The sequence below is a fragment of the Schistocerca serialis genome, unplaced genomic scaffold (genome assembly GCF_023864345.2).
Source record: "Schistocerca serialis cubense isolate TAMUIC-IGC-003099 unplaced genomic scaffold, iqSchSeri2.2 HiC_scaffold_1353, whole genome shotgun sequence".
NCBI lineage: Eukaryota > Metazoa > Arthropoda > Insecta > Orthoptera > Acrididae > Schistocerca > Schistocerca serialis.
The window spans coordinates 13,449,687-13,466,730 of NW_026047573.1; the positions used below are offsets into that span (position 1 = coordinate 13,449,687).

At 41.6% G+C, this 17,044-nt stretch overlaps 1 protein-coding gene across 1 annotated transcript; it reads right to left on the reverse strand.

Annotated features, from left to right (window-relative positions):
* Nucleotides 1-631: 631 nt before the first annotated feature.
* Nucleotides 632-9,948, reverse strand: LOC126440175 (proline-rich protein 2-like). Its single transcript, XM_050090615.1, has 2 exons — nucleotides 9,483-9,948; nucleotides 632-744 (listed from the first exon to the last, which is right to left on the reverse strand). The coding sequence occupies exons 1-2, from the start codon at nucleotides 9,946-9,948 to the stop codon at nucleotides 632-634; spliced, it is 579 nt and encodes a 192-aa protein (XP_049946572.1).
* Between the last annotated feature and the right edge of the window lie 7,096 nt (nucleotides 9,949-17,044).

The window sequence follows — 17,044 nt, forward strand, 5'->3', positions numbered from 1 at the left end:
TTCTTGGAATTAATTGTTTACAATTATTTATGGAGCTGTCTTTTGAATTACGGGGAGGGTGGTTATGAAGAATACAGTCAGCAGAAATAAGGTTTCTATGATCTACTTTATAACATATGAAAGCTGATCACCTCTGAAATGAAGGTGCTGGGAGTGTATAGTAGAGTGAAAACAACTGAAGCATGTGGGATGGATGTGTCAATGCTTTTGGAGAGAATGGCTGATAATACAGTATCACTTCCTCTTCACTAGATTTGTCTCTGGTGCCAGTACCTTTGTTCATAAAATATTTCCCATCAAGACTTTCACTACAGTTTGATCCCAGACCAATCTGTTCATCTTTCTGCCTCACCTCTCTACAGGGAGTCCAGCAGGGAGCTGCCTTGCCCCATCTGCCACCCACACTCGTGGTCATATGTCCCACCTAATGTGGATGATCCATGCACAAGGAGAGAGATGTGCTCAGGTAGCCATGAACATTAGAACATCATTGCAACACAGAAGGCACATGATAATGTTGGGCAAGTGAAACAGCTTCCTAGTGCAAGCAACATAAAAATACTCCTGATATGCTGTAAGGTTGTCACTAATATGAGCTAAGTTGAGCACTGCAAGCTGCACTGATGATGTCCTAGATTCCAATGTTGCTGTGCTCAGAGGAAAAGTCTTGACTGTAACAGCAGCCAAAAGTATGAACTGTCATCCCCATGGAGGAGATGGCAGTGTCAACCATGAGGCACACACCTGGAAGAAAAATACAGAAATTGGGCCAAGACATCAGTAAGGAGGTATGATGATGTGGAATGGTGCAGGCAGAAAGATACCAGGATGAAAGAAAGAAGTGCCACAAGGCATTTGAACACGGAGCAAAACCATTCAAACACTATGCAGAAGCACTTGAACACAGAGATGAAGGCTACCTAATGGATGACAAGACACTGGTAAAAAGCTTCCAGAGACAAAAAAGGAATTATAAAAGCACTAGAAGAGAGATGTTCCTGAGTGGACAAGAGGAAGAGTGTTTCATTGTGGCACAGATGGTACATGCCAACATGAAGCAAATGAAACAACTTTCTGAGGAAGGCAAGGAAGAGAATGCCCTGATGCATGAAAAGATTGCCACTAATATGAAAACTATTCTTGAAGCTTCCAGTTGAGCACTCTGTCTGTAACAACTGACAAACACTGCTGTAGGTAGCACTGGCAATGCCAATATTGTGGGCCGCATTCTTATTAATATAGTCATGCATTCCAAAGTAGATAGTTGATGTCGAGTCTGGAACTTGGGTTGGCTAGTGAGCCACTGCACATTCCCCTACAAAGGCTATGTAGTGGAGAAATACTGTTAAGTTGTCCAGTGTCGCATGGCTCCAGGGTGGAAACCGTGCAGTGGCTGTCATTGGCAAGATCCGCTGCACTGAGGGTGAGTTTCAGTTTCAAGCCTGTTCAGATGCCAGCAACTGACATACCTCTGTTCTGTGGCATAAGGCAGAATTGTAAAACACCAGCCAGATGCTACTCCACCCACTTCCACCTCATTCCTATTATGTCTCCTAATCCATCCTGTTCCCATACGCATCAGATTTTCTTTCTGTCTCACCTCTACAAAACATCCACCTGAGAAATAATCTGCCTCACCTGCCACTCATTCTCCTCACTACTTGTACCCATCTGTAAGTAAAGAAAGGAGTGTTACATTGAATGTGTTTGATGTGGCATTATTACTGCACAAACAGCAAAAATGTGGTAAGTGATAAACATTTTTGCTATTACTTTCTGTGGGGTATCTGTGAGAGAAATTCATGATAATTTAAAATTATGGTGAAGTTTTCTGCAAAACACTAAGTGCTCTCATTGCCAAATACTGGATGAATATAATGTCGGTACATGAATGCAAGTAGTGAAGGTGCATAAACAAGCTTACACACAGTTCCTAAATGTTAAACGTGACACTGTGTTAACTGTGTAACATAAGATTGTATGTTTTGTTAAGCAGATTTTAAAATTTGATCAATAATTATGTGAAATGATGACAATAAACATTTATTTGTCCCTGCCAGTCTTCAGATAGCAAGCGTGCAACCGGAATAAAGTTCTGGCTTTCTGGAACTCGGTAATATTGATGGTTGTTTATAATTGAGTAGATTAGATGCTCAATTATACACTGATCCGTACTTTTTCTAAAAGATAGAAACAATTGATTCTGTTCTTTATCAGGTCATGTTGAAACACACTTAGTTTATCACTAGTTTGTTTTACTTGTGCAGATAAAGTATTTTTTATATTAACACGCAAATTCTTTTTTTGTCAATCAGGCCCTGCTGAGGAGGAAGGCACGCGCCCCATCGCTCAGGTGAGTGAAAGTAGTGGATGCACGTATGAGACTGGCAGAGCAAGTGTGATTTTCACCAGTAGCATATAAAGTTTGGTTCTGTGGCATGTAATGAACCCCACACTGCTTCCTGTCCTCCTCCCAGGGTGAGGACATATTTCATCAGCTCAGGGCTTTGAACCGTTAAAATACTTCCTCCTATTCTGAGCTACTCTGCACACTACCAACTTGCTTAATCAAATAAACTCCTTTATTAATATCCTATTCATCTCCATTTCAGTCTCATTGCATCCCCATGGCAGTCTGTTTCCTGACATCACAAACTTTGCAACTTCTTTAGCACTGTTAACTGAAATGCTATCTCAAGTCTAAATTACTTGCTAAATGAACCAAAAAATATCTCAAAGACCACTCATATACTGGCTCTTAATTTAAAACAAGTAACTCTCTTTAATTATTAATGTCAAGTCATGTGTCATTGGTTAGTGTACAGAATCTTACTGACAGCTCGACTTCATCTTCGTTCTCCTGATGTAATGGCAGTTGTCATGATGCTGACAGTTCTAGGGGGAAGGCACATTGCTGAACAAGAATGAGACAGCAAGGAATAAACCCATGGACTGGTTGTTTGTGTTGCCATCATCATTTGTGAAAGTGGCATGGCTGGACCATGTAAAATTTGGGGATTCGTGTGGATGCTGATAACCACGCCATTGAGTGCCCCCTAACCAGGTATCATCATCATCATGATAGAACAAAACACTGAAATCATCATGAACTGTGAAGAACGATAAACTAATTATCGTTATCCCACCCTGCAGATATGCTGCATCAATTTCCACTAGATTTTGTGTTGTGGTTGGCAGGTGTTACTAGAGGAGGCCAAAATGCATGCGTTTTAACTCACGCAGGCTGGCGTGAGGTCTGGAACAGGACAAGGAAATTAGAATTTAGAAAAACTGACTTAGCTGGTGGAATACTTAATTTTAATCCATTAATGATGAACGTCTGTCTTGATGGTACATGATTCACAATATCAATAGTAACTGATATGGGCCCCTTGCTAGGTTGTAGCAAATGAGGTAGCTGAAGGCTATGCTAAACTATCGTCTCGGCAAATGAGAGCGTATTTTGTCAGTGAACCATCACTACAAAGACGGTTGTACAGCTGGGGCGAGTGCTAGGAAGTCTCTCTAGACCTGCCGTGTGGTGGCGCTCGGTCTGCAATCACTGATAGTGGCGACACGCGGGTCCGACATATACTACCGGACTGCGGCCGATTTAAAGGCTACCACCTAGCAAGTGTGGTGTCTGGCGGTGACACCACATTATGCACAACAGAGAAGGGTATAAAAGTTTAAAGCCATCATTTGAATTAAAAAAAAAATAATCACTTTGTGGTGGTGACCATTGTTCATCGGTACTATAGACATTGTGAAATGTACACCTTTACCAAAGCGATGTGTTACACCATAGTTGATACTCATTAAACATGACAATAAATATTCCTTAAAATCAACGCTTACCACTTACTGTTGTCTAAAATGCTTACTGATTGCAGTTGGGAACTGAGATTTCTCCATTTTTGAGCAAATATCACAAACACAAATGACAGGTACTCGCAATTGCAGACACATTCCAAAGTACCTTTCTAGAATGATATCAGACTCATTCTCCTTCATACATTCATGGCCTATCCAACTTCCTAAACTCTTCTGAAAATACTTTCCTGCTTGTGAAATAACTACCAAGTGAACTACTTTGAGAGGTATACTTGTCATAGTGTTTGTTATGTTTGACAAGTGTTGATTAGTAATTCAATAAAACTACCTTAGTGTACTTAAGCACGTGCATCACAAATTGTGCAGTGTGATTTCAAAGTAACTGTTTAGTTACTTTTGTCATTAGGGATTTGCTTTCAGTAACATTAATATAGGTCTCTGGTATATTAAACAGAATTGAATGATCATTCTTGTGATCTTTCAGATCTTGCATTGACTTACTTGCCAGCTCCCATGACCATGGCAAACAGTCCTTTATCCAGTAAGTGGTTTCTTTTTCATACATCTTGTTGTTTAGGACCAATATGTGGCACAAATCATAAAGGTCAGGAATGTGTCAGATAAAATAAAATGTTTAAGAAACCGAAAAAGAGGAGCCATAAGTTTATGTAAATGCAGTCAAGAATGTAACACAGGAATGGCCGCTGAGGTGCCACCTCTCCATCTCTTTCCTCCTCCTCCTTCTTCCTAATCATGACATTATTCCAATGGAATATTAGTGGCCTTCAATCCAAAAAGATGACTTGCAGCTGCTCTTGGAATTGCAGCCTCTGCTAGTTCTCTGCCTGCAGGAAACAAAATTGCATCCTCCTGACTGATTTGAGCTTTTGTATTTCTTCCCAGCCTGCTTTGACTCCCTCTCTCCAAAGATGGCATTCCATATCGTAGGAGGAGAGAGGGGAGTCATGCTGCTCATATGGAAGGACGTTCAAAGTCAACATTTCTTCCTGACTACCCAGCTTGAAGCTATTCCTGTCCGTGTTTTACATTCCTCTCCTGAACTTTTCCATATGTACTGTTTACATCCCTCAGTCATTCCGTGTCATGGACACTCTTCATCCAGCTTACTGGCCAACTCCCTCACCCCTTTCTGCTGCTCGTTGACTGTAATGCACACCATTCTCTTTGGAAATCTCCCAGAACCTGACAGAGAGGTGCCCTCTAGGCTGAACTTCTGTCACCTTAACCTCATTTGCCTTATCGTGGGAGTACCCATCTTCCTTTTAACTACATGCACTCTTACCCATATCTGGAAATCTCCTGCACTGCCCAATTTGCCCATCATCTCATCACTGTCTCTAGTACGTACTCGAGCAACCATTTACCATTTGCTATCCATTTTCTGACTCCTACCCCACATATATGCACACCCAAATGGCAACTTTCTAGGGATGACTAGAGATTTACTGTTCCCTGGCACCCTTTCAGTAACATAATTTCTCCAGTTGTGATGGCCAGGTAGAGTATCTTACAAATGCCATCATTACCACCACACAATATTCCATTCTCGCCCTTCATCTTTACTGTGCCATGTCCCAGTGCCTTGATTGACTGAGCTGTGTTGTGACTCAACTCACATGCAGAGATGTGTTCTCCATGTTTTTAACCATCATTCTATGATGGCAAACTGCATTCATTATGAACAGTTGCATGCACAGTGTCGTTGCACCCTTCAGGATAGCAAAAATCTAGCTAGATTTCCTTAACTAGTTCTTCTAACAGTTCCACTACCTCATCTGTTGTATGGGCCCTGCAGGACCAAGATCCATTGGGCTGCTATTCTGCGGAGATTTCAAGCTCCACCCACTATCATTCTGCCTTCCTCCACCAGAAACAAGTGGAGGAGGCTTGGGTAGTACCCTTATTTTGACAGATTAGCGAGTGCTACAAGCTGCCTTTAGTATGAGGGGGCGAGAACTTGCTCTCACTTCCTATCGATCCTCCAACACAGTGCTGGACGATGTTTGCATTCAGATGTTCCTAAACCTTTCTTTTGTGGGCAAGCACTTGCTCTTTCTTATGTACAACTGCATCTGGGCAGAGGGCGCCGTTTGCCAGATGCCAGCATAAAGACACTGTCATTCCCATACCCATACCCAAGCCCAGTACGGAAAAATACCTTCCTTCTAGTTACTGCCCCATTTCTCCCACAAGCTGTGTTTGCAAACTGATGAAACATGTAATTCATGCCTGGCTGGTATAGTGACTAGAGTGTGGCAATTCACTGACCACTGTACTGTGCGGATTTTGATCAGGCCGTCCTGCAGCTGACCATCTCATCACTTTGTCAACGTGTGTCGCGAATGGTTTTCTGTGGATATATCAGACACTGCCAGTGTTTTTAAATTTGCAGAATGCCTGAAACACCTTCTGAAGGATGGGTATTCTTGATCTCTCTACATGTGGCACTTCTGAGGCCACATGCCCCATGTCCTTCAGGTATTTTTAAAGTATTGATTTTTCAAGGAATGTTGGTACTGCCTTGTCAGACACCTTTACCAGGAAGTTGGTGTGCCTCAGGGTACTGTTTTGAGTGTGACCCTCTTTGCTATTGCCTTTAACCTTATTATGTCCTGTCTCCTGCAGGTCATCTCCAGCAATCTACTGTTGCTCACTTCTACCCTGTTACCCTCCCACACCTTGTCCCAGCCTCCTCCTTACCCCCCCGTGATTGCCTGTTTAATCATGTGCAACTGCTCGCAGCCTGGCTTCAGCTGCCAGAGAGTGTGATCACGTGTGTGAGAGTTGCATTTGCGTGAGTATGTGAGTGTATGTTATCTATATATAACAGAGGCCTTGTTCACTGAGAGCTCACTTTCTTACAGTTTTTTTTCTTTTTTTTTTTTGTCGTGCCTGTGTGCTTTCCATGGTATTGTTAAATTCATTTCTGAAGAATTGTGATGGCTCGAGGCATTGAGGTGCTGAGGTAGGGGTCAGTGTACACTCATCAGCAAACAAACAATTGTGCCATATTAGACAAAAGCCTGGAAAGATCAGACCATTTGGCAATAGTGCCATAAAAACCAGACCAGGGATTGATCTCGGGGAGATGAGTGTCATTGGTGTGGTAAATGTGAGGTGTCTGATACTAACTCAGTATTCATGCTAGTGATCGCTTACTTAACTGCATAGGTTATGGACCTGACTCTCGGAAGGTTCAAATCACTGACATAAGCACACTCTTAGCCTTAGTATATTTATTGGCATTCAGATTCTAAGTGCTCACTGTCTACCATTCAAGCAACTAAGAATGGAAGACCAGTTTTACCAACAAGTTTTTTGTTTTCCACTGCCACTCATATTCTTCATTTTGCAGCTTGAAAATATATCTCTGCATGATTTAGAATGAAGGTTATGGCCTCAAAATTACCTGCTCTTCCCAAATCCATTCTCCATGGTGAAATGATAGAAGCATTGCACGGTAACTTGAAGGTGCAGAGTTCAAAGCTACACATTTCCATTTTTTAATTGTTTTTGCAAATTCACTAGAAAGAGAGACAGATTTTTTTGACATTTATGCAAATAATGGAATTGTGTGTCTGAGTAATGAAATAGCTGCTCTTGTTGTGTATGGGCTTCACTCTGTTTCAGATACATTTATTAAACTACCTGTAGCTAAAGTCATGAAAGTTATAATGTTTTATGATAGAGAAAATAACCAACAACAAAAGCAACATTTGAAGAGCTCTTCTTAAAAGACAGAATGAAACATGATACCTTTAACAGTTCATGATAAGAAATATTACACACTACTACAACCACACTTAATACTTACCATCCTTAAATGTTTAAAGCAGTGGTTAAAATTTCCCAGAGTACTTTGACAAAGTGTGAACAAATAATGATGTACTTTTGCACCTACATACAGCCATTAAAGCTCTAATGAATGGGCAGGCAGCATTATCAAATTAGTTATCAACATTACTGGGTCAGCTACTTGTCAGAGAATATTAACTATAATCTATTAGATCTATTATGAACTACCAGAAAAAATAATGCCAACAATTAAGCTTCCAGATGCATTTGAACTTGGATGCTGGCATCTTAAGTACTCACTTATGTGCCTTTACTGATGTAGATGTAGAATGGGTGCCAAGTTTGATATAATTATTTGAACACAAACCAGACCTCATGGCAAAGAATAGAAACAGTAAAACTAATGATTCACAGTATCATCCAGTTGCAGGCCTAGGTAAGCAAAGTGTTGCAACAAAACATTTGATCATATTCCATCAGATCTCATCTGTCACATGTGCCAAACTATAACTTCACTTTCCATTACAGTGCTTGTGTATAGTCCAGCACAATATCAACATTGTGAAGTGCGCTTCCACAAACATTTCTACAGCAAAAAGAGATCAAATTTCTTCACGGGGTTTACAATACTATTCAGGTTTTCATCACACAATGTTATTCTTGTATGGGAGTCCTAGTGTACTGCATATCGTGCTTGAAAACGGGAACAGGGAGAAGGGGAAGATAAGGAAGATGATGGCGAGGTGAGTTGCAGTCTTGTGTTAGACCATCATAGCAACAATAGTTGCGGGCACAGATCAGTGGAAGATGTCATGGAAGGCCTTAGAACATCACTGAGACCCTAATTACAAGCAAGTAACAGACATAAGAAATAAATGAATACACCTTTGGTTGTCGTTACTCATGCCCTGGCTCCAACTCAAACCATTAATGTTTGCTTGACTGTGATATTCCTCTGGTGCTGCTTGTGAGTGGATGACTGTAACTGAGGTATTGTCAGAGGTGTTAGTCATCAGAAATGGCATATTAGTCCAATGCTGATTTCTCTCTTGTCATGCTGATAAATGGCAAAAATGTTTAAGGAAATTTTGTTCAAATATGTGGCCTGTCCTCAGTGTAAGCTGTGCAAGGTTAAGCAAACGTCTGCAGTATGCAGATGATTTGGCTTTCCATCCATGCTTGTCACATATCTGGCAGTCGTGAATTTCTATGTATCCTGTGTTGACATGACAAATATTAAGGGGTAGTAACGTGCATTTTTAAAGCTATACAAATTCACCCCAAGGGTGACTATGGGAGTGGAAGTTGCCTGAGTATTGGGAACTTTGGATAAAATATCAACCTGTGTGATTGATGAATCTTTGGAATGTCAGAAGTCTACCCCTACTGTAAACAGAATTTTAAAGAATTTTGTTGAAGGAGGCACTATCAGCAGAATGCCTGGCGCAAGATACTGAGCACACAGCAGGATAACACATAGCTTGCCTGTAAGAGCCAACTAATCCCTCCCCTAGATACGAAGCAGTTGTAGTGAGTGACCAACTTCCCAGTTCCAATGATGCAGTTAGTTGAGGGCCAAGGAAAGCTGTACTGCGCGCACTATGATCCACTATAAAACAGGAACTCAGTGAGGAAATGTTACACTGGCTGGCAGCCACAGAGCTACATCTGAATGCAATGTGAAAAAATGTATTTTTTCACAGATAAGTTGTCTTACCAAGACCAAACGGTAGTTTAGCAGCCGTGAGGGTCCAGACATAATGGCAAATAAGTGGTGACAACAGGTAGTACTAGCCGATTGTCAGTTTCCCGGGGGCGTCGGTTTCCCCCGCCGGGGGCGTCGGTTTCCCCCGCCGGGGGCGTCGGTTTCCCCCGCCGGGGGCGTCGGTTTCCCCCGCCGGGGGCGTCGGTTTCCCCCGCCGGGGGCGTCGGTTTCCCCCGCCGGGGGCGTCGGTTTCCCCCGCCGGGGGCGTCGGTTTCCCCCGCCGGGGGCGTCGGTTTCCCCCGCCGGGGGCGTCGGTTTCCCCCGCCGGGGGCGTCGGTTTCCCCCGCCGGGGGCGTCGGTTTCCCCCGCCGGGGGCGTCGGTTTCCCCCGCCGGGGGCGTCGGTTTCCCCCGCCGGGGGCGTCGGTTTCCCCCGCCGGGGGCGTCGGTTTCCCCCGCCGGGGGCGTCGGTTTCCCCCGCCGGGTGCGTCGGTTTCCCCCGCCGGGTGCGTCGGTTTCCCCCGCCGGGTGCGTCGGTTTCCCCCGCCGGGTGCGTCGGTTTCCCCCGCCTCAGTAGCAGTCCGTATGCCCACATTTTTAAGAAAGTGGTGCTGCATTTAGTGTGAATGCTATATTGTGGAGGGGAATTCATGCTACAGGAGGAATATTCACTTGTGTATAGGTCTGCTCATTCAACTGCAGCTGTCCAAGATAGACATTAATGTAATGGACTGGCTGTGAGAGACTGCTCACTTGAACACAATGGAAATTATGTGTGTATAAGTAGCACGAACACACAGAGAACTGGCTGTGAAACACACCATTTATAGCTGATGCTCTTTTGGACTGGTTTTTTTGAAGCCTTGGTGGGGTTGTTTCTTCTGACAAATGGGTCCAATGCCTCACAGATTCAGTGCCAGGGTGCATGACTGAAGTCAGAAATAGAGGCATTCTGGATAAAATGTTATGGACTGAGAACATTTTACATTCTTTCCTTGTTCTTCTGTGCAGTGTTCTGCCAGTGAGAGCCAGCACAAAATCTCTTGGTGACGGAAAAATATCAAAGATGAGAGAAGGAAATTTGAGCTAGTTCTAGTTGGCATTATCCTTGTACCTGAAATAAATTTATTTTAATTTAATATTTTGAGTATTACATTCTCTTTACTTGCTCTCTGCCTACATACATGAAATGAATAAACCAAGAGTGCCCCTTTTTAGGGCTATTTTTTGTTATGTCAAATTCATTTCTCTCCCACTCTATTGCCACCCATCAGCCTCGGCCAAAAATGTGCAAAATACATCTCTCTCTCTCTCTCTCTCTCTCTCTCTCTCTCTCTCTCTCTCTCTCTCTCTCTCTCTCACACACACACACACACACACACACACACACACACACACACACACACACAGGCAAATTACAAATTGGAAAGTCTCTCATGACCAAGTAAGAAAACAGGGCAGTAGGATAATTTGTAGTTTCTAAATGGTGTTTATATATAGAAATTGGTCTGTATGCTGCATTTATTTGATGGAGTACATGTGTTTCCTCATGCTGTATGTAGAATAAGAAACAATATGACATTTAATTTCTGTTGGACAAAACGTGTTTATTTCTTGTCTGAATCCTGGGCTACAGCAATGAACTTTGTCCACAGATTGTTCTTCCTTCATGTAATGGAGGAAAAATGCAACTGTGGACACTGCATCATGTAATTTCCCCATGCATCCTCCACAGCCTGACTAAACACAGCTTTGTTAGAGGCCATCTGATCTCGACTGTCGGTCATTTGTCCCAATCAGTGCTACCTAACAATAGCAAGACCGTGCACTCAATTTGCTTACTAAATCACAATCTGTCTTACATCACTGCACCCTTCAGTAAGAGTGATAGATTTGGTGAGTGGGAAGTAACTATACTGCCACTCATCTCAGACATTTCATACTTGCAGAACTGCAGTGCGAAAGGTGGGAGGTAGGGTGGGTGGGAGGGAGGTAGGAGGGAAGTCAGTATGGAACTGATGTAGCAGAAAATCAGTTTGTAAAGTAAACACCACTTGGTGTTAGGCTCATACTCACCCAGTTTATGGACTGCAGTTGTTCTTGTTGTTGTTATTGTCAGTCCGAATGGGGTTTGATGCAGTTCTCCACTCTGGTCTACCTTGTGCAAGCATCCTTGGCTCTCTGTAACCATTATTAAATTCATTATCATGTGTTTAAATCTGGTAGGAGGCATACAGTAATGATTGTAACACAGTACCACATGGAATGACTTCAGCGCAGTCACCACCAGCAACTTCTGTGCAAATGACTGGTCAGAGAATTCTGTACTGCCTTCACAGAGTGAATAAAAGTACTTGTTTCTCATGAGGTACTGCAGTGCTGGAAGTTAAGCCGCATCCTGTTAGCAACTGACACAAGCTGAGTGGACCAAAATCCATTTAGTTCACTTTCAGAGGACTAATTCCAGACCACTGCTGTAGCCCCTCAATGAGCTATGGACATATGTGGACGTGTTTAGTCAGATGTTTTTACCTATTTTTCCACTTTTTGTTTCCATTTTAATTTCTTGTATTTCCTTTGTTTTGACTGCCATTGGGACCCTAGTTGTTGGGCTGCCCCAGTCCAATTATGCTCTTACTCAAGTCACTACTCGACAAAAAATTCTTATTTGCAGTTTCCTCTTTATTGGATGTGTTCACATTAGTCACATTGTGTTGCTGCTGTCATAATATCCGCTTCCATCCCTGTTAGCCATGACCACAGAGATATGCATGGCCAAAATACAAAGTTGCTTCAAAATTGTCCACAGCAACTGCTCTAACAGCTTCCCAATTAAATGTTCGAATATACCAAAATGGGATAATGATGCATTGCCTGTAGTTCTGTCAAACTGTGCTCTTACAGATTACTTTAAAGACTTCAGTTTTGAAATTTCCTTTCCCCTCCAAGTGATGTAGGACTTGCCTTATGCATGTCAAGGAATCCAAATTTACACTGCAGTTGGATTTTGTGTAAATGTTACATTAGTTTCTTGTAAAAGTTGTAACAGCAGTCCCTGACAGGAATGCCTGATGTTAAGTCATCAGTACTGAGTACCACACTTGTTGATGATAGTTTTGTTGGTTAAGCTGTGTATCCAAATTGGCATATAGTTCCTTTAGTTGCTGGATATAAAATTTTCCAATTGTTTAAACTCCCACACCTTTATGCTGGTTCTTCATGCTGTCATTGTTGCTCTCTGCAGTGTTGCTATGAACATGTGCTAGGCTGTTACAGTATTTGTGATTTATGATGCCATATATCATTGCTACCAATGTCACATAGTACACTTCAAGACACCTACACTATCTTCTTTGTAAATTAGATATACTTTTCTGCATATCACCTTAACACTGTCCACAGTATGAAGTGGCTTCCACTAGTCATTCACTATGAAACACACAAGTCTCACTTGTTCTGTGTGTACAGGTACAAATCAGTGAGGCTGATACACTGATGCCAGTTGCCACCGATGCATTTTTACAGGAGAATGCCATCAATAGTGATTTGGATGCCTACAGTGCTATATTTCAATCACATTGCAGTCTGCTGTAGCAGTGTGAACAACAAGAGCTATTCAGTGTAGTTTGGGGGCTAACTGAGCATGTGCTAATAAACACAAAATACATAGAAAATAACTATCCAAACCCTAACCAACAATGTACCTTGAACAAACTGCTTGCATCTGTAAGAAGCTCCCTAACAGGGTAGTGTGACTCAATTGAAATGAAAACTTATGTGCTGGCCACGCATGTTAAGTATCTGTGGGCATACCCTCGACACATTAAACCTCCTTACCACTGGGGCAGCTATTAGCATGTTGGAATCCAAAATATGAACTTTGATGAAGAATTACTCTAACACAACAACACTCTGGAACAGGTTAGTACACCCCTAAATAGAAAAAGCTCATAAAATCATAATGTATTGTTGAGGCCAGTGTCCTCCAGTTTTGTAGGTATGCAGTCATTACAGTACTTGCAGATAGTTTAAAGTGTTTCGATCAGGATTCTCGGTATTCATGTGGCCTTTATGGCTTCCTATCAACATCACACTACTAATACAAAAGAAAGTGAGTCACATAGTTGTAAGCAGCCACAACTCTGCTACACTACATGGCATGTCATTTGCGACATGTGCTACGTGAACTGCTGTGGCTCATCACTTTGGGATCTGCTGGTTCTCAGTAACTTGAAATCCAATGGAGACACTATCAGAATTGTACATGACATAATTTCTCTATCTCCTAACTGTGACAATCTGTAATTTTATAATGGTCTGTTATTCCTTTCCCCTTTCATGAGGGGTGTTCATTCCAGCAAACTAAGCTGTACCATTATTTCGGTCACTGGCAGTGTCCTTACACCAGCCTCCAAACACCAATGTTGCCTTGCTTTTTGTGGGCACCTTTGTCCTTCTCTGTGACAGTGGCTGTATATGGCAGCTGTAATGAATTCAGACAATTAAAATTAAAATATTTTGTGGTTCTTCACTTGGATCATTATGCAGTTTTCATCAATCTCACTTTTATAAAATTCCACATGTATGTACATGCCACAGCACCTGATTCCTTATCTCCATCACTATTTTAATTTAGCAACTTCTTGACATTAAAATGAGCATGTGCAGTGAGAAGACAACCACTGCCACATATCAAGATGTTTGATTTACACTCAAATTCTGATGATGTAAATTTATTCAGCTTCTTAATATTTTTGCAGATGCCGCAGAAGTTGAGGATGGAGGAGCTGTTGGCAGGTGAGATATTTGCTTTCTTCAGTAGCTTAATTACACATTAAAGTTACGACTTTAATATTTTATTATGTGGTACTTTATTTTTCATCTTTTTCTTTGACATTAATATTCCATTGGTGGTGTGCTAAATAATTTTTGTGAAACAGTTTTTAAAAACTCTATACTATAACTTAACACTGGATGTTAATTATGTCATACATAATTCATACTGAAAATTGGCGGTGTTATTGTAACTACGAAAGATTGGTTACAAATGTGCAGTTGCATTGAAAATGTGTACTGTGGTAAATTGTGAGTGAAATGTGGTCAAAGAGAAAAAAGACAAATTTTTAAGTACCAAATTGACATTTAGAAATTTGTCATTGTAATGTTAAGCAAACATTACAAATAGGCACACTACGATAAGTAGTAATGAATTTTGCCACCTGACTGATGTGTGAAATAGCCTGACCCATCTGGGTGCCACAGTTACTCTCAATCCCCCGCCTGCCAAGAGTGTTGTTGACTACCCGGTGACAACATGCTACTGAGTACAAGGTGGCTGACTTGTTGGTGGCTTCACAACTTGTGTACTGCATTCTCGAGACCCATCTCATACTCCTCTCGCCCCCTCTACTCCCATACCAGCTTCCCTAATTTGAAAATTTTGGAGTTCCCCTTAACTTAAGTTTCACAATCCTTCCCTCAGTACTAGCCTGTACCTGTACCTGTACCTGTACCTGTACCTCCTATGTTACACCCTCTGCCACCCCATCACCTCTATGACATTTGCATTAAATCTGTCCACCACAACTCCTCACGCAGTTGGCCTGCAGGTTTATGACAATTTATCTGGTTGGCAGAGGGACAGAACGCAACAATGTAATTCCTGGCTTAGCCTTTTACTGCTTATTTCCAGATTAACCCTTTCATGGCCAATCGAACGTCTTAGGCTGATGCATAACACTGTAGTGTTTCTTACAAGTTAAGAAAGTCAGACTATACATACTGGAGACTTAAATCATCATAAATAATATAATTTGTTTCGCTGTTCACTTCAGTCTGTTGGGATAACTTTCTGGATCCACAACTGTAGAAATCATGTGGTTTTGTAGCAAAAAGCCATGTTCAAAGTGTATTTTCACTCCAAAGGAAGTATGTCAAGATCATTGAACAGAGAGCAGAGAAGATGAAATCTGAGGGTGCAAGATCAGATGAAAAGGGTGGGTGCAAAATGACTTCTCAACCCAGTTGTTCTATAGTGTTTGTTGCCAGTCTAGCAGAATGCTGGTGACTGTTACTGTGGAATAGCACCACTTCACACAGTCTTCCTGGATGTTTTTCTGGAACTATATCTGCAAGATGTCTGTTGTTGACAATAAATACCAACAGGAAAGATTCACCTCATGCAAGCAACTCGTAGTACACCACATGGTCACCTACATCTAAATCTACATGATTACTCTGCAATTCACATTTAAGTGCTTGGCAAAGGGTTCATCCAACCACAATCATACTATCTCTCTACCATTCCACTCCTTAACAGCGCATGGCAAAAACGAACACCTAAACCTTTCTATTGGAGCTCTGATTTCTCTTATTTTATTTTGATGATCATTCCTACCTATGTAGATTGGTCTCAACAAAATATTTTCGCTTTCAGAAGAGAAAGTTGGTGATTGAAAATTCATAAATAGATCTCGCCGCAATGAAAAACGTCTTTGTTTTAATGACTTCCATCCCAACTCGCATATCATATCTGCTATACTCTCTCCCCTATTACGTGATAATACAAAACGAGCTGCCCTTTTTTGCACCCTTTCGATGTCCTCCATCAATCCCACCTGGTAAGGCTCCCACACCCCGCAGCAATATTCTAACACCGGACCTCTGCACAATATCCATAACATTATCTTGTGTGGATGCTCAAATGTCTATGTGGCACTGCTGCTCTGTTTGGACTAAAGCATTCCTTTCCGTTCTTTCTCTTACATTAGCATAAAAACAAAATTTCTAGTCATCAGTAACAATACAGGTTAGAAATGGTCAGTGGTATTCACCCACTAATCAAGAACAAGCAAGAGGGTAATGTACATACGGCCAACCACTGATTTATATGGTTTGGCATGTGGTACCCGTATGATTTATTGTTGAACCTTCTCCTTTGTATTCAAATGCTGCACAGTGACGGAATGGTCATACTTCATCACATTTTCTGGTTCTTGAGTGCAATGATGTGCATCATCGTGGATTAATGCATCCAGACGATCTTCATCAAATGCTGAAGGTCTTTCTGAAAATGGAGGGTCAATAATGTCAAAACACTCATCCTTTAAATTAGAATATCTTTCCTTGCCATGCTCTGTCCCATGGCATTATCCCCATACATGGTGAAAACGTTACCATTGAAACCACATATTCATAAACTCCACTGTTCTCATTTTGCCGACTTAGCCATTTTAAATTAAAATGTAGCAGTGCTTTGTGTCAACATAATATTCATAGAATGACAATGTACCTAAAAGAATGTGTCCACATTAAGTGAGAACAAGGTAATGTACTTCGTAAAAATGGTGGAAAAGACAACTGTATCCTTTGATCCCTAGGCATATGAACTTGTCTTAGATCACATGTAATGCCCCCAACAACACAAAACACAATGATGGGAAAGGCTGACTTAAAGCATACATTGTGTGCTCACTCTTACATTATTGGTATCGGCTGCATAAGTAACAATAACACAGTGCACAGTGTTCACTTAAGATGTCTCTCTGTTTTTGCTCCCAACATTTAATGTTCTAATGATGTACCAACATCATAATGCATTGATGGTGGGTGGTTTAAATAAAAAATATGTACAAATGAAATGAGCTTCGTGACAAGGCTGAAGATATATCGGTACATAGGACACTGCATAG

Coding starts and splice junctions, on each gene's coding strand:
- LOC126440175 (XM_050090615.1), bottom strand. CDS start 9,948: ATGTGGGCATACGGACTGCTACTGAGGCGGGGGAAACCGACGCACCCG. Junction 745..9,482: donor GGGGGAAACCGACGCCCCCG/GCGGGGGAAACC, acceptor TTTTTCTTCCAG/GTGTGTGCCTCATGGTTGAC.